Genomic DNA, 17,773 nt, shown 5'->3' with positions numbered 1-17,773 from the left:
CCTATAGCAGTCGGGAGATCTAGCAATATAATGCCCATCAATAAGAGGTGCACAGCTAAGTCTTGCAAAATTGTCCTAATGTTTATCCATAATGCCCTAGTCTGACTGCTCTGATGATAACATAGAGTGGCCAACTTTCTAATGTCTGAAAACTGGATGCCCCTGCCTCACCTCTGGCCTCTGAGGCCCTGCCCCTCCCGCTCAGTCCTCTCCCCCTGTCGCTTTCTGCTCTCCCCGTCAACTCCAGCGTGAGCAGCCCCAAGTGACTTGCAAACCCCAGCTCCCGGGCTGGCTGGGAGTGCAGGTCAGAAGAGCACTGGGGCCACACAGGTGCAGCCAGGCAGCCCTGCTGGGGAGCTAGGATGTAAGCCCCCCCCCTTTTGCACTGCCTGCCCTCAGGGCCATCCTTACCCATACGCAAAGTACGCAGCTGCATAAGGCACTAGGAAATTTGGGGCATGCTGCTCCAGCCCCTGCCCCGCCTCTTCCCCATGACCCCCACCCCTGCTCCACCCCAGCCCCGCCTCCACTCCACCCCTTCCCCAAAGCCCCTACCCTGCTCCGCCCCTTCCCCACCCCCAATCCCCTGAGAAGTGCTGCAGGGCTGGGCCTGCACTCACTGGCGGTGGGAAGTGCAGTCCTGGGGGGTGGTTTCCCCCTGCCCCCCAAGCCAGTCCCCCACCCCGTGGAGGCCTGGGGCTCCACATACACACACCCCATGGGGGGGCTGCATAGGGCCCCAGAATAGCTAGGGACAGCCCTGCCTGCCCTGCCCAACAGCCCCCTTCCTCGCCCGCTCGCACTCTCCCCGCCCTGGAGCCACCTGAGAGCTCGGCCAGGGGAAGCGCCGGCTGGCAGGGCAGCTCGGGTTCCTTCCCTCCCGGGGAACGTTCTATGCCTGCGGAGAGCCCTTACCCCACTCACCGTGGGTCCCCCACTCTGTCTTCTGCCCCAGCCCCGCAAGCCAGGCTCTGCAAAGGGGCCTCCTGCGGCCCAAGCTGGTGCGCGCGTGCTGCCGTGGGAGCCGCCCCTTCAGGGCCAGGCAACAGGCTGCCACTTCCCCCCCTGCCTGCCGTAACCAGACTTTTAGTGTCCAGTACATCTGACCGGACTCTGCCAGGTTCCCTTTTTGACCAGGCTTTCTGGTCAAAAACCGGGCACCTGGCAACCCTAAGCCCACAGCAGTGATGACTCCTTTGCAGATAATTAGGTTGATCCTACAAAGTTGATCCTACTTAGTCCTACCACAAGTACAGGGGACTGGACTAGATGACCTCTCGAGGTCCCTTCCAGTCCTATGATTCTATGAAACACCATCATAAAGTATTGCCAACCCCAAATGTTCAAAAAATCATAGATTCATTGAGTGTAAGGCCAGAAGGAACCATCTCACGTCCTTTATAGCACAGGGCCCAAGAATTTAAACAGTTACTTACCCCTGTACTGAGCCTAATAACTTGTGTCTGACTAAAGCATTGCTTCTAGAACAGCATCCAGTCTTAATCTGAGATCTTCAAGAAATAGAGAGTCCACAATTTTCTTTGGGTAGTTCGTTCCAGGGGTCAATCACCTTCACTGGTAAAATTAACCAAAACAAAACTGTGCCTTATTGTAATCATGAGTAAGGACCCCAAAATCATGACAATGGCTTAAAAATCATGAGATTCTTAATAAAAGTTGGGGTGGAGGATTCCTACTAGACCTCTGGTTTTTTGAGTCTTTGAGGGCAGGAACTCTTTTTTTCAGGCTTTTTCTGCATCCCTGAGGACTGGAAACTTACTTTTTTAAAAAAAAAATTAAAATAGAGATTCTCACATAATCACCTGAATCCAGGAGCTGGGGCTTTAAGGAAGAACATTAGCAATCATGAGACCTGTGAAAAGATTATGAGAGTTGGCAACACTGGAATCATGGATAAACATAGTTGGTCTCTGTTTAGGGCCTAGTCTTTCCCCCATTGAAAATGGTGCTAAAACTCCCACTGGCTTCAGGAAGAATAGAAACCGCTATTGTAGTTTATTTTTATAACAGAATATTTACCACTTCCCCACCGTTTCCGTCCAAAAATTCTCCTAGTCCCATGTGTTTCAATGGAGTTAAGTGCTCCTGGTTTTCTCCTCAAATGTCTTTCTTCATATCTTCCGAATGTTTGCACAACTTAGGGCTGGTCCAAACCCCCAGGAAGTCAGTGGGTATTGAATCAGGCCCAAAGTGAACAGAATGCATAATGGATGAACTGGTCTTCTGGGATACTTGTATGTAGAATACCCTTGTCGCCTGTTCCCAATACAGGGAAGTGAGGTGATACCATGTGCAAATGCCAACCGAAAGTAAGGCAAACAAGAAACGTAGGGGTCCCTGAATTAACCAAACCCCCAGATTCTGGAAGGTTTCAGATGTCTCCTGAATCTTCATAGGATAATTGAGGTTTTGGCGGCAGATCCTTAGCTGGTGTAAATTGTCCTAGCTCCGTTGAAGTCACCAGCTGAGGAGCTGACCTTTACTGTTTGTTTGTGGTTTTTAAAAAAACTTTAGTGCTGAGAGGTTGTCTGCCAGTCCTCATCATGCAGCCAATACAGCAACATTATAGCTCCTAATGTAGATTTATGGAGGACGCGCCAGCCTGAGTCTAACTGGTGTTGCATATACTAGGTTCTAATAAATTGGGCAAAGCCTAAGGACTAATCTGATTGTACCTTCAACTTGCCTGACTGAGTCTTTGCAGTTTTACAGCATGGCTCTGTGTAACCATATTACTGCTGAAATAGCTCAGTAGACCCACGATCGTGCTTGGGGCTGAATTGTGCTCTCAGTTATACTCCTGTAACCTCAATGCCCTATGTGGGGTGGGGTGGCTGTAACCGAGGGCACAATCTGGGCCCTTGGGAGGGTTTGGTTCTCAGTGGGAGAGTGCATCAGCACAGACCTAGAGGCTAACCCAGTATCATGTCACGTTGTGGCTAGCTTGTACTAAAACTTTTAGAGCTTGGACAAACAGCCTCTGGTATCCCCAAGGAGCCCTTTCAATAGCATTATCGATTTATATAAGGGTTCTTTGTGATCTGACCTTTCTAACCCAATGTATTGCCTCATCAAGGCAACACTCCCACTTGGACTGTTAAAACAAGAGCGTGTGGCTTTGCCCTCTCTTCTGGATTCCCTTCTCGAAGCAGATGGTCAAGCTATAGCCTTATGTAGAGTAATGAGTTACTTTAATTACCCACCCCAAGGTGATGGCTTACACCTACTTTAACCTGTGAGAGTTCAGCCCCCAGATCAACTACAGTACAGAGGTTATCAATGGACGGGGAACCCAGTGACGCGTAACGGAGATTAACCGGTACTCTTTCTTTAATAATTGCCTTTCTTAACCAAGAAAACAACAATACGCACGCTGGAGTCTGGTAAAGGAGAGCAAGTATAATACAGAATATCTCGCATTTGCCCGACACACACCATCCTTTGTGGAAAAAATGAGATTTAGTCATCATCCTCAGCATCATCCTCACCACCACCATCATCTGCATCACCAATGGTCACCATGCTGGTATCTCCCCAGGCAGGCAGGCAGGCAGGCGAGGATACAGCTTTTACAATGTGTTACACCGACGCCCATTGACAGTCGCATGAATTTATGAGGGTTTTAACCACGTTTCCTTATTTGAACTTCCCCACCCCAGTACTTTTGGGGTGTCCCTTTTCCAAAAGGCTCCTTGTTAGTTCCCGTTGATGTCACTTTATCACAATAGTCACAGACAAGTTACCTTAGGGATGTTTTTAACATTTCATCCCAACTACTAAGGGTCATCTTGTGGTGTCTGCTGAGCTCTCATAGACATTATCCAACCTCAGCAGTTATTTTCAAAACATCAGCATATCACAAACATTGACACGAGCTTAGCAGGTTTACTATTAATTTACTTATGCTAACTTATCTTTATAATATATCAAATTTCTCCTAAGGCCTAATTTGGCTAAGCTAAATATTTTAGCCTGTAGGTTTCTTGCTTTAAACCTTAAGCTATCTTTTACCTATTCCCTATCAAGTACGTCTCTTATATCCATCTCTTTTAATGGATTAATTTATTAGTGACACAGCTGCAAAGCTCAGCCTGCTTATTGGCCCTGGTGTGATGTAAGTGCTGGTCACATCAGACCCAAGACTGTTTACTGAGACTTCACTTTAGAAATTATTGGATTACTGCCTCTCTGTGGATTTAATGCTACTAAAGGTGCTTTCTGTTAAGGATGATAATTACGGTAGTCTGCTCTGAAGTACCCATTTTTTTACATTCATCTACTGAGCTTACGTTATTCTTTTAAACAGACGCAGCCACTCCAAGTTCTTGTGAGGATCTGATTAATCATCTATTAACAAATACAGAAGTGGCATGAAAAGAAAGAAGGAAGTGTTAAAAACACACACACATTTCTCTCTCTTGTTTCATGTACTGGCCATTCATCTTTTAATGGGATGCATCTGATGAGAACAGGTTATGATGTGGAGAAGATTGTCATTTCCATGTAGAACAAGGTTTCATCTTTTTTTTTCCTACCTAAAAAAAAGGCTTTTAGAAGGAAATGTAATTATTTACCGAAAGCATTGGTTTCCTTTGAAATGTTCCAATTTTTATTTTTTTTATTAAATGAACATTTTCATTTTGGCCTTTGAAAATCAAAAAAGTATTTGTCTTTGATTTTCAATTTTTGAGTTTTCTGTCCTCTTTTCTCCACTCCTCCCCTTTTCTTCACTGGACAGAGCAGCCAAAAATAAATAAATTAAAACTGAAAAATGTTTGGGTTTTGAAAACCAAAAATGAACATTTTCATTTAATTGAAAAATCAGAAAATTTCAAAGGGAACACTTCTGTGTGTGGTTTTCCATTCAAAAAGTGTCATGGTAAATAGTTACCTTCTTTCAAGCATTTCCATTGGTGTAGTAGAGAGAGGCTGATGGGGTGCTAGCTGGCTGAAAGATTTATCAGTGGGACATGGAACCTGGCCCAGACTTGAATCTGACCCAGTGTGTTAATTAACATAAAATGATTTTCTTTCTGACACCATTCACTACCCAAGGGACAATAATAATGGTTTGATGCTCTCAGTCAATGACAGGCTGGTGTCCACATCATAAAAACAGAAGGCCAGCTAAAAAAATGCACTGTGCATCAAGAAATCCAGTTGGTGGGGCAACACCTCTACTGCAACAGGGCTCAGGGAAAAGGGCTCAGGAAACACCAGCAACACAATAGAGCATCCAATGTCCTGACGGACCAATAGGCAAACCCTGCATCAGGCAAGCTGCCCTCCCTCCCTATCCTCTCTCTAAGTTTGCCATGAAGATTCAGGTGGAACAAATCCAAGGGCATCTGAAAGGCATATAATTTTTCCTACTTCATTCTACACCAAGCCCCTTGACTTATACTCTTGAGAAGATAGAGCTATGCAAATAACTGGTGTTTTGGTTCACTGGCAATTTTTTGGAAACTGAGGGGGAGACAATGGTTTTAGGTCAACCCAAAAACAACTTTTTTTAAAAATGTTTGTCAAAATGAGAAGTTGAAAGAAAAATTAATTTCAGATTGAACAAAACGTTGAGTTCAACCCACAATGAAAAGTTGGGGTTTGATTTGAAGTGGAGTGTTGTTTTTTTAACAGTTTAAATCAATTTGATAAAATGGAAATTTGAAAAAGGAAGTCATTTCAAACTGAAAAAATCAAACCAAGCATGTCAAAACAAAGCATTTTAGGTTTTGCTAAAAAAAAATTTATATTTGACTGAAAGGATATGATGAAATTCACATGAATTTGTGAAATGTTTCAGTCAACCCGAATCTGCATTTTTCTTCCCAAAAAAAAGTTTTGGTTGAAAAATTTGGCCATCTCTACTCTGGATTCCCTTAGGCCCTTTTGAAAAACACACCCATTGTCTTTCTATTAGTGATCTGTTCTGTATTTCATGCTTAGCCAGGGGCACTGGTGGTGGGCTCTGTTCTATACCACATTCTCCATTCTGTTGATTAGATCTCCCCTGGACTGTATTTTCGCCCTGGTGGTGGGTCTGTTCTATACTGTATCCCTTTCTCTCTCCTCTCCCATAGATATTTGAACTCAACAAACGCATGTCAGCTATTGAACGCATGCTGAACCGTCTGGAGGAAAGAATCCTGGTGCACTCAGAAGAGGTAACAGTGCCAAGTTGGGGGGCTATGCACAACAGGAGAAAGTATTTCCTTTCACAGTCTCCCCAAACTCCTTTGAAGCAGCTTGCGTTGCATCGTCGGGAGACGTGGCTCCCAGTTACACAGGCAGTAGACAAGAAATCTGCCATACAACACAGCATTTGGGGAGGAGAGGTGCTTCTGGAGACAGAAGGTATATGTAGGAGGTGGATAGTGCTGCCGGCTGCATCAGTGAGTATGTCTGCACTGCAGTCAGGAGGCGTTGCACTGCTTACCGCCCTACATACGCAGGGTTCCAGGCAGGCTTGTAGGGAGGCAGCTGTGCCACCACCCATTCTGCTGCTCCCATTCTAGCTTGATTAAAGCTAACTGTTGTGCTGCTATCACATCTCCTGATTGCAGTGTAGACACACCCAGTAAGTCAGGGTGCCCTGCATGCCACAGAAGTGGTGGCTAAAGGGACAGAGATGAAGTAGTTTGTTTAAATACTGGGATGTTGATTGCACCAATAGACAGACTAACATATAACCCAACTCCCAAAGGTGCTTAGTTCTGTCCCTCCCTAAATGTACACCAGCACCTACCACAAGCTTTAGTCTCTATGGCGCTTCTTGAAAGAGGAACAGAACTTTCTGCCCAGGAAGATACAGCATTGGTTGGTGAGTGTGCATCTTTCCATTGATAGAAAGGTCCTGGAGCTCCATGAAGGCTAATATGATTTTCAAATGGCAGATGATTCTTCTTTTTAACCATTTATTTTAATCTTTTAGACCCTTGTCATTTTTCACGTCGTGAGTCTCATCGGAAAAATGAATGGTTATCAAACGTGCCAGTGGTGTTCTGACAGGTGCTCAAATTAGCTCCACTTTAGTCCTTTCTCTGCACAAACAAGACTGTTTGTTTTATTTATACTGGTCTAAGCAATGTTCCTATATGTGTGTAAATGCTTCCAGAATGGATGAGAATTCTGGGGTACGACACAGGAATCAATAGCTACATTAAATGTAATAATCGGTGTGTTGTGAGTAGCAGATTCTAATTGAGAAGGACATTTGTCTTTTCCATGTGATTGCCCTTGTTTCAATGGCCATCAAGGAAGAAGATCAATTTAATTTTAAATTCTGTTGTGACATTGAATCAGCTGGTGCATCGGTAGGTCACTTAGTGCTAATTTGAGTTTCCAATTGTAGGATATTTAGGCACTGTGCTTCCTTTATGTGCAATCGTGCAGTTAATTGATATGACATTTGATAGCTCAGTAGAAGGGACAAAAGCAATTATGAAGATTCATGCAGGTCTGGCTTGAATGGGGGCGTAATTTCTCCCTGGTTAAAATTAAAGATGGGTTCAAGGTGAAAAGTGTGGTGCTTGCTCCAGATCCAAACGTCATCAACATTTGGGGGTGTTAGAATCCAAGATTTAAATGTGGTGCCTCTCTAGATCAAAGAAAATTACTTACCATTTTTCAGCTAGCTCTGCTGGGTTGGCCTTTTGATTTTTGTTTTTCCTTGGAAAAGTTTGATTTTTTTTTTTTTCAGCACAAATTTGAATACCAAAATATTTTGGTCAAAAACTGAAATATTTTGATTTGGATGGAAATGCTGCCAGAGTGCCTCACAGGAGTTGTAGTTTGTGTTCCTCGTGCTCCTATTCTCCTCAATAGGCCAGGCTCCCCAGCCAGACTACATCTCCCATGAGGCACCACACTCTTCCCTCTTGCCGATGGGAAGCTGTGTATCTTGGGAGCCTATAGCCATGCTGCATCTAGTGACAGCATCATATTTCAGCATTTGGGTTTCAGCCAGAATATTGGTTTGGCATTTTTTACAAAAAAAATCAAAATCTTCTGCAGGAAGCAGAGACTTTTTTGCAAAGAAAATGTTGTTTAGTCAAAAACTCAATTTTCTGTCAAAAGTTTTGATGGAAAATTTTCAACCAGCCCTATTTATTCAGAGGTCAGTTCTTTAGGACAGGCTGCTCTAAGTTACCAGACTGGTGTCTATCTAACTGAGGATCTGATAGCACTGTGTGCTGCTTAGCTCCATCTGTGAATCCAGGCTAATTTATTGTGGGATACAACCTGCCGCTTGTGTGCTCCAGCTTGTATTTGTTATGTGAGGGATGGCCTTAAACTGCATGAAGATAGTTGGCCCCTAAGTCATCCATACTGGACGTAAAATCTGACATGGAGTTATACCACACATGGAATCTCATGGAGGTCTGTGGGCTGGAAGACTCCAGGGTCTGGTTGTTTGAGAAGATGAGTAGTAGATGCTAAGTGGTGATTACGTAACCCACCATCACGCAGTGTGGCTCTCTCTCCCACGCTAGTGGTTGGATCTCATCGATATTTATGACTCTGCACAGCCATCTCAGGTAGAGGCTTATTGCTTTAGATCCAGAGGTCCTGGGTTTGAATTTTGCTGCCAACAATCCACCCAAGAGCATTGCATTACATTTGACAAAATAAATGACAGAATAAACCCTCTCTTTTATCCTTTGCTAGCAGAGGCATGTCACAGGAAGCCTTAAAATACCAACAACATTCAAATTGCATGAATACCAACAGAATGAGAATTGCTTGCTTTTCTACCTCTAGTCTCTGGCCCCTGAGTCCCACACCGATCCTGATGTGGAAGAGGAGGAATTGAAGAGGAAGCTGGAAGAGTTAGCCAGCAACATCAGTGACAAAGGAGTTTCTTCTGAGGAAGAGGAGGAAAAGAAGAAGGATGAACCAAAACCAGAAATGAGCTCCTCCAGCAGTGACCCGCCCAGTGATGCTCAGAAGGTAGCATGCATCCTACCCTCTAAAATTCAGTACCATTCTCACACCATTCTCCATGTTTCCATTTATGTTCCTACTCTTCCCTCTGCTCTTAACATCTTATAACTGCACCACAGTCAAGTACCTATTGGCTTTTCCTACACCCCATTTTGGACACTCAGTGTTGGCACCTAAGATCTTTGCCTTTTCCCCCTGGCTGGATGCTTACATTGGGGACTAGAGCTGTTATTCTCAATCTGTACCATACTGGGACACACATGCATCTGGCTTTCCTCTCCCATTTAGCAATAAGGGAAGTGCAAGGTGGTCTCAGCCCATCCATGAGCCCCAAGCTGAGAACCCATGACTTAGGGTGGTTCATAAACCAACCCACATCATAACTGAAGCCAGGAAACTACTTGCATTTTTTCCCATCGCTAAATCTAATCGGCCACCAATGAGGGTGCATACTTTCTACTCAACAGAGACATTCATCTGGGCTTCTGAGAACAGCAAACACTTTGCTAAAGTGCTAGTGGAGAGGGTACAAAGCCCTCCCCGCTTCTTTGGAAGGTGGGGTATGGGGAGGAATGTGGTGAAGTATAATGGTGAAATCCTTCCCCCTGCCTTTGATGCAGAAGATGGGTAAAAATATGGAAGATTTGCTCACCATTTTGTATGTGTGCGCAGTAGGGAATCTCAGTTCATTGGAGGCCTCTCCCCATGATGTTCTGCAGCATCAGGAATAGTGAAGTGGGAAGCGGGGAGCTGCTCTCCCCAGCAGCAGCCACTCATGCAAACCCAGAGAGGCTTCCCTGTATAAGATAATCCCAACAGTATGAGCTCCTGCTCTTCCCTGTCAAGGGGGGCTGGGCATCAGTGAGGTGATGTTGCTATAAGGGCTGGGGAGCTGTTATGAGGTCTGGCTCAATAATAGCTGTCAGGTGCTCTGTAAGTGCACAGTGGTAAGTCAGGGAATTGGCGGAGATGGGGCTAGAACTCAGGAGTGCCTGTCAGCTGGGCCTATGCTAACCCACTGGGCTCAGGGTACGTCTGCACAGCCAAAAAAAAAAAAGCCCACGGCAGCGAGTCTCAGAGCCCGGGTCAACTGACTCGGTCTTGTGCTGTGGGGCTAAAAAGAGCAGTGTAGGCATCCCAGAGCCCGGACGCTGAAAATTGGCGATGGGAGAGGGTCTCGGAGTCCAGACTCCAGCTTGCACAGGAACGTGTTCGCTGCTCTGGTTAGCCCCATAGTGCGAGTCCGAATCAGTTGACCCGGGCTCTGAGACTCACTGCTGTGGGATGTTTTTTTGAAGTGTGGATGTCTCCTGAGCAGCCTCCAGGACATAGACCCACTTCTCCCATCCCTCCTCCTGTAGCAGCCCTTCCCTGAGTCCCAAGCAGATTTTGTCACTGGACTGCAAATGGGGGCAGGGCGACCCAGACGTTTGGCATCTCTTGCTGTGTTGTGTCCTGTGCTGCCAGTGAAAGAACAGGAGCCCTGGGCACGGATGGTGCGGTCTCAGTGGGGACACTCAATATTACTGGGAGCAAATCCAGGTCCCTCCATGGTGGTGTGGACCCTCCCAAAGCAGACGTTCCGCTTGGCAATCAGGCTGGATGCGGGGATCCAGTGTGTGACAGCCCTGCTCCATATCTGCTTCCTGAAGAGCAGGTGAAGGGCTGGTGGCTGGGCAGGGCCTGAGGACCTGCTGCTGAGTAGATCCTCCAGTCCTCAGGGAGGCCTGCCTAGACTATTCTAGCTATTAGCCCCCATAGGGAAGTACCAGCGTCCAGCCCACCCTGCGCTGGGCTCAGACCCCTGCGTTGGCCCGGCAACGTATGTGGTCCAAGGGTACATCAGTGATGAAAAGCTCCAGACTGGTTTTGCAATAAACCCTTCCTTGTCCTTTGCGGTGTATTGAACTTTCATGGACTGGAATCACTTTTTCACAACTAGAAAGTAGCTGTTCCATTCAGCACTGGAGCCAGGGCAGTGCAGAGACGCTCACTGACTTAACCCACCAGAGACAGGTCTCCAGGCCTGCTCTGCAGGAGGAGGGTCATTCACTTGGTGTTCTTGTTCAGCTGAAAAGCCCAGGCAGACAGAGGCGGTCTGCGCTATTAACACACTAGAACCTCTCCTCTCCATCCCTTCTCAAAGAAATGAGCTCACAGGTCTTTTTTTATCCCTAAATCGTATGACTCAGTTGGTCTGTATTGACAGCTTTGGTGATGAGTAGTTGATGAGAACCCATAAAGGATGGGAAGTGAGTCAAATATTAATTAAAGGAAGAAAGAGTTTGTGCCTCATGTATTCTACAAGCCTCGCACAAGTTGTTCTTTCCTTCTGAGGTGTTCCATTAGAACAAAGCAGAGGGGTCAGCATTCCTTTGGGTTTTAACGGCTCCTTTGTCCGGGTCTCTGTGTTGTTGTTGTTGTGCACTTTGACACATCTTTTAACGAACAGCTTCCCTATCAAAGGAGTGAGGCTGGGCCATGTTGCACGTAACTGCTTGTGCAAAGCAGCTTTCATCTGCGTGATTGGAGAGTCTTTTGTTTGTCCAGGAGGCATTTTCCTCTTTGTTCATCTGAATCCGGAAAGAAGACACTTGGCTGCAGAGATGTAAATGAGTCAGAGCAGTGGCGAGTGGCTTTACTGGGCACCTGGGTTGAGTTTGTGTGTGTGCGTGCTGGGAGAAGATCTCTCTCCCAGCCCAGGGCTAAAGTTGAATTCTAGGGACAGTTGTCATTTCACATGCACTCCTTGGGTTCTCTTCACAATTCCCCAGCAATATGCTGTACCCTCGCAGAACGGCTCTTTGCCAGAAAACTACTTAACAGAGTCCCAGATTCTCTCTTCAGGGATCAGGTTACTCTTCCCAGATTCTCATGGTGATTCTGCACTGGCCCGGGTCCATTTGCATAAATAAGAGTAACTTTGGGTCTGCTCTAACTCTATGTCAACTGGCTACGATCTCATAAGACCAAACACCAGTCATGAATTGGCAAACACACAGGTGCATCCCAGCCCCTACATACCCCAGGAGTAAGGGTGGGGGGAGTTGGCATAGAAGCTACCTGAGAGCTCCCCTTTGCAAAGGAATTCTCAGGTGGTTAGGTCAGACCAGATTCCAGTGTCACAAAGTGGCTAGGAAGAGAATCTGGCTATAGAGTAGAATTTGGCTCCATGCTTAGAGTCAAGGAAGCTTTGCAGTACTGCTTGGTCAACAAACCAAACAGTAGCAGATACAGAGCCTGTGCTTTTTATTCCCCTGACGTTCATTACGGATATTTAGAAAATGCTTCTTGTTAGAAAACTCTGTGTCCTTCCAGAACAAACTTGATCTCAAGCTGCATCATTTGGAGCTGGACTCAAAACACCCCAAAATCTAGATGGGTCTCAGTCACGGTTTTGATTCAATCCATGCTAAAGACAATGCGGCTACTTGCAAAATTCTGATCCAGGTTTGCATTTCAAATACCCGCAAAGATTGGATCTGGGTTTTTTATTCAACTCCATGTCTGCTCAGGAAAAGCCTTATAAAAGGAAGGAACTGTCATAAAAACAGACTCCTTTTTCTGTGAACAGCAACTTGTAAAAGACAGATTTCTGTTTCCACCCACAGGTACACCACAAAATATCAAATGGACAGAGTTGGCCACCTCCTTGCTAAGTGCTATGCCAGGAAACATGCTTGTCTAGGGTGCGACCCTGTAAACACACTTGTTTGTCTCTGCCCATAGTGTTCATATTGTGTCTATCACCATGGTATCTAGGAAGTTATCAGTAGGGAGTAGAATGGCATCTTTCTTTTTACTGTTTTTAAGTGTATCAAAATACAGGGCTGACTAGCTTGATCCAGAAACAGGTAGGCACGGTACAAACTTTATCATACAGCTCTGACAATACTCCTCAGAAGGGTTGCTCCTAGGTTTTCCGGAAATAATATGCCTTTTCCTAACCCCACAGAATCTGGGCAGTATTGTTATCCCAGGATCAGACCCATGATATCATGAAGCCATATGTTGCAATTAGACACTAAGCATTCTCTCTGTGCAGCACTAGAACTGACCAGTTAGGAAGATCAGCACTACCCTAGGACACAGCCAGGACGACGCAGGGAAAGAGGCAGAAAAAGGAACATTTTCTGCAGCTTGTCAGGGCTGCCCACCAAGAGCAGCTGTGGCCTGATAAATCAGTGGTGTGTAGCATCAAGGAACGCAGCTGGACTAGAGGACGGGAAGGGAGCATTCAGCCCTGGGAATCCATCCCGGAAATAACAGCCATCCGCTTCCCTGGGCTGCCTGTTGAGAAGCAGATGTCTCAAATGGAAAGTAGAGGCAAGATAAGTAAACAGCCTGATGCAAGTGTCAGCTCCCTGGGGTGGCTGGGAAGGGGCCGCATTTGCTCGAATTTCATGGGTTATGCAAGTAATGAAGACTTTTCTTCTTTGACCACACAAGGAAGAGAGTCAAAGCATTGGGACTTGCCTCTAAAGCTGCGCCACAGCCATCTCTGTTATGAATTATTTGTATTCCAGTAGCGCCCAGAGTCCCTGCCTGAGATCGGGGCCCCATTGTGCTAGGTGCTGGACATGCACATAATGAGAGAAAATCCTAGCCCCAAAGAATGTACAGTCTGAATAGATCAGCCAGCAAGGCAGGATTATCCCCATTTTACAGATGGGGAAACTGAAGCAGAGAGAGTGATGAGCAGGATTTTCAAAAGCACTTCAGGTTGGCCTAACTCTGCTCTCTTCAAATCATGCCCTAAACACTTCAACCAGGGAGCCTCTGGCAGAGTTTGCCATTGAACCTAGATCTCCTGGGTCCCAGCCTACTGACTTATCCAAATGCCCATCCTTCCTCTTTGCTGTTGTCTGTTTTTAGTTACAGGCCTGCCCACTTAAATACACAAAGCCCAGCAGTTAATCCAACCCCACGTTTTCCAAACCAGTGCCGGACAGCTGGCAGTACCAGTTAAGCTATTTGGAATGAAGTGCCACCCACGACCCACACCTGTGTTTGCCAGCCTTCGAGGCACTGCACCTGCTGCAGGGAGGTGTGAGTGACACTTGCCAGTGCCAGCGAGGCCACTTGCTCCAGAGCGGGGAGTGTAGACGACATTGCTGCCACATGCCCTTCCTCAGGGTTTCTGCCTCAGGGGCAGCTTTAAAATCCACTGGCAGCACCATAGGAGCAGGGGTGGCAGGTTTGTAGAAATTTTGGAGAACCCAGTCCCGCCCAAACTCCACCCCCCACCTGCCCAAGGCTCTGGGAGGGAGTTTGGGGTGCAGGCAGGCTGCTCCGGGACAGGGAACAGAGAGGAGGACTCCCCCCCAGCCCTTTCCCTGCCGGCAGCAGCGAGCTCTGGGGGAGAAGCCCCCCTTTCCCACCCCCCCATCCGCACTCTCACCCCCACCACTGTCACTGCACATGCTCCTAGGGCCCCTCTCAGGTCCAGGAATCTCCCTCCCGTCCCCCGTGGGGGGTGCCGGCGGGAACTGCGTGCGCCTCCTCCCCTGCTGTTGCCCCTGCCTGGAGCCTCACTGGGAGCGAGGGATGGGGCTGCCCCTTGCCCAGCATGGGGCAGGAGCGGTGACTGTGGGCCGGGGGGGGGGTCCTATGCTGCTGGTGGAGGGTCCCGCTGGAAAAGGGAAGGGTGTGAGGTGGACGGGCAGGTCAGAGTCCATGTGCCCTGGCAGGGGAGGTGGGGGCACTAAGACCCTGCGGCAGCAGTTGCTGCAGGGAGGCAGCATGAGCTGCAGGGCAGAGGCAGGGACGCTCTGCTCCAGGGCCCAGGGAGGACACGGGGGTCCGGGGGCAGCAAGAGGGGGACGGGGGACACTCGGGGGCGGCACGGGGCAGAGGGGCGGCAGGTGGAGCTGGGCCCCTGGGCTCTGAATATTGCTGGTGCCAAGGCACCACGTGGAGATGTAACTTGTGCCCCTGCATAGGAGACCTGCCCATTGAAGGCTGCTGGGTGGATGTGCTGATCCGCCGTTTGGTCACCCTCCTTTCCTAGCCAGCATCACCCACTTTGGTTTTCTGCCTGCTTTGTGTGCTTAACGCTGCGTGCGGTGTCTCCGGACAAGGGTATGCCTGGTCCAGAGCACCTCCCATGCAAAAACAAACAAAGCCTCACCAGAGAGAGAGCAGAACAACCAGATGCACTATACTTAGTTTAAAGACTGCCCAGTAATGATGGCCAAGGTCTTCCCAGTCACCGCTCGCCCCAAAGCACTGTGCGCATTTATGTACAACCTGCACGTCCACTACGAGGGTGGGGCATAGCAGCTGTTCAACCCTGCATGGCAGTGAAAAATGTCAGCCGTATCTACAAGGTGAATCCATAGAGGCAGGAGGGAGGCAGGACGCCAGGGTTGCATCCCTGAGAGCAGGATTCCTCCTGACATCTCCAACACTGTTCTGAGTTCAGTGCCAACTCAGAGAGATGCCCACCATGCCCTGCAGTACCCTTGCTGGTCTTTGAAGTTCTCCTGTCCATGCACTGGCCCACCCTAAGCCTGCAGTAGTTAGGGGGAAGCAGAGTCTGAGATGGTATATTGCAGATATAAACCAGTATAACTTACCTCCCTCTCCTTCCCGCTCTGCCAGGGTTCATATACCACACACAGGCACTCTGAACCAGGGAAAAGGAACCCTCTCTCTAATTGTTCTGTATAGAGAGGTGCAGCATCTGGGAGGTGTTTGGATCTTGGGGTGGCGGAGGGCTGGTTTGCTCCCTTACGTATACAAGGGTCAGCTTGACATTTCCAACTGCAGAGTTCAGGGATGGACTTTCACTCAGACACACCACAGAGTTTCCTTTAAGAATTTGCCCTGTATTGATTTAACTCTAGCCAGCCCGGGAGGCCACTTTCCTTCTCTTGAGTGGAATCTGGGAACATTCTCACATGGATCTTTACAGTGCGGAACAACGTGCCGCCCGTAAAAATTTGAAACGGGCTTCTTGGATTCTACTTCTTCTTCATGTTGCATCCCCAGAGTGTAAAGAAGCCTTACTCTTCTCATGTACTGTTCTCTGACAGCGCCTAACACAATGGGGCCCCGGTCCGTGAACGGGACTCCTAAATGCAATAGTAATAATAACCCCTTGTGAGGGGAAACGATGAAAGAAAGGGAATGGCAGGTCTGCTGCTCTCGCTCTCTTTTTTTGTTTTCACAACCACAGTTCTATGGAACCATTTGGAAAGTCCTGTTTCCCTTGCTCCCAGAGCTATGTTAGCACCAGGGCCCCACTGGCACCTGAGCGGATGAGGACTTCCCCGTTTAATGCCCCTAACTCAGCTGCTGCTTTTACCACCGTTGACCTCTCGGGTAAGTGTTTGTAGACTCGGTGGCTGGGCTAGGCCAGCACTAATGGAATGAGCAGCTCCCAGCGCCTGTGTCTGCATTTCCAAAATGAGGCAGTGGTGTGAGGAAGGGAAAACAGAGGGGGAAGGGCTGAGGTTGTGATTGAAAAGCTGGTTCAACAGCTTCCCTTTGGTTCAACAGCTACCAAAGCCCTGAACCAAATTCTGCTTGGTTGCATGTGTATAACTGAGCTGAATGGCTTTGAGTGTTTCCAACTGCAATGGTCGGGGGGATTGCGGTAATATTGTGTACCACAGCCAGCAAACAAATAGCATTACTATTGGCCATATGCAGCACCTAGAAATCCCAGCTCAGATTAAAGTCCCTTTATGCTAGGTTCTGTACAAATACCCTGCAAGGGCACGAGCCGCTCTCTTGCAGCATTCTCCTGCAGCCTGTAGTTATGTGCAGGCTTCCAGCTAATGGGAGCGCGTCACCGGCGTTCTGAGACGGTTCCTTTGTCACAGCTGTACTCCACGAAGTCTGATCCGAGATCAAAGCGCTCCATAAGAGCCACTTCCATCTCCAGCTGAGAGCCCTCAAGGAACAACGGGAGCCCTTTAATTACAGCTCCTCATCCTCTGCCACCACCACCCCTTCCCCCCACCCCCCCCGTTTGGGCTGTTGTGTGTGCACGTACGTGCTAACGTAACTTTTTTCTCTGGCTGTGGGGGGCGTTCACAGAGGTCGTCGGCTCCGGTTTTGTGTGACATCACAGCCACAGTGCTGAGAGCCAGGCAAGAGTCCTTGAGTGAGAGGGCCAGGGTGAGGATGCTTCTCCCCTCCTTGGAGGGCAGAAACCCACAGGAAGGAGGATGGGCGAAGCCTGTCGAAAACCTGAAGAAATCGTAAGGCTTCCTGCTGTTCATAGGCAAGGCTCACGCTGAGTGTGCAGGGCACAGCAAAATGCCCAGGGAGGCTACAGCCCCTTGCTCTGGAGGCGTAAGAATTAAAACAAAGATTTTAAACTGAGAGTCATGACCCCAGGGACCTTGAGAATCAGATGTCAGGGGACGCTCTTCCCTGCCCACCTCCTGGCTGTACCCAGGCATTGCACAATATGAGGGGGGGGGGAGGTGCGCCCCTCTAGCCTGGTATGAGAAAGGCAAAGGACCACTACTGTAGACTACAGGGAGTGTTGATTGAGTTCAGTGTGATGAGCTCTCAACTCTTAGTTGTCTCCAAGCAAGGTGTTTCTGATAGACTACAACCAACACCCCCTCCCCCTGACACTTTCCATTCCTCCCTGGTACAACTAGATCTTTCTGTGACATCCCCAGGGTACAATCCAGGCTAATGAGTAGCTTTGTCATGCCTGCCCTCTAACCTGGGGTGCCCTTTACACCACTTTGTTGCTGTAACCTCTGTCTGGACTGCTCACAAACAGCCTCCAGCATGCAAGTCACTCTCAACTATAAGAAGAAAGAACAGGAGGACTTGTGGCACC

At 48.0% G+C, this 17,773-nt stretch overlaps 1 protein-coding gene across 11 annotated transcripts in view; it reads left to right on the top strand.

The window, feature by feature from the left end:
- The window catches only part of MLPH (melanophilin), an 87,252-nt gene that overhangs the window by 51,298 nt on the left and 18,181 nt on the right, over positions 1-17,773 (top strand). For 7 of the 11 annotated variants that reach the window (XM_038422188.2, XM_043505733.1, XM_038422185.2 and 4 more), the window contains 2 exons: positions 6,102-6,185; positions 8,782-8,970. In XM_038422188.2, the coding sequence (XP_038278116.1) occupies positions 6,102-6,185; positions 8,782-8,970 (273 nt within the window). The remainder of the gene's footprint in view (positions 1-6,101; positions 6,186-8,781; positions 8,971-17,773) is intronic. The other 4 variants (XM_038422189.2, XM_038422187.2, XM_038422182.2 and 1 more) reach the window with 1 other exon arrangement.

This window comes from Dermochelys coriacea, chromosome 11, assembly GCF_009764565.3.
Source record: "Dermochelys coriacea isolate rDerCor1 chromosome 11, rDerCor1.pri.v4, whole genome shotgun sequence".
Lineage (NCBI taxonomy): Eukaryota > Metazoa > Chordata > Testudines > Dermochelyidae > Dermochelys > Dermochelys coriacea.
Note: the sequence above shows the minus strand (reverse complement) of the source record. Positions and strands in the feature narration are given on the sequence as shown.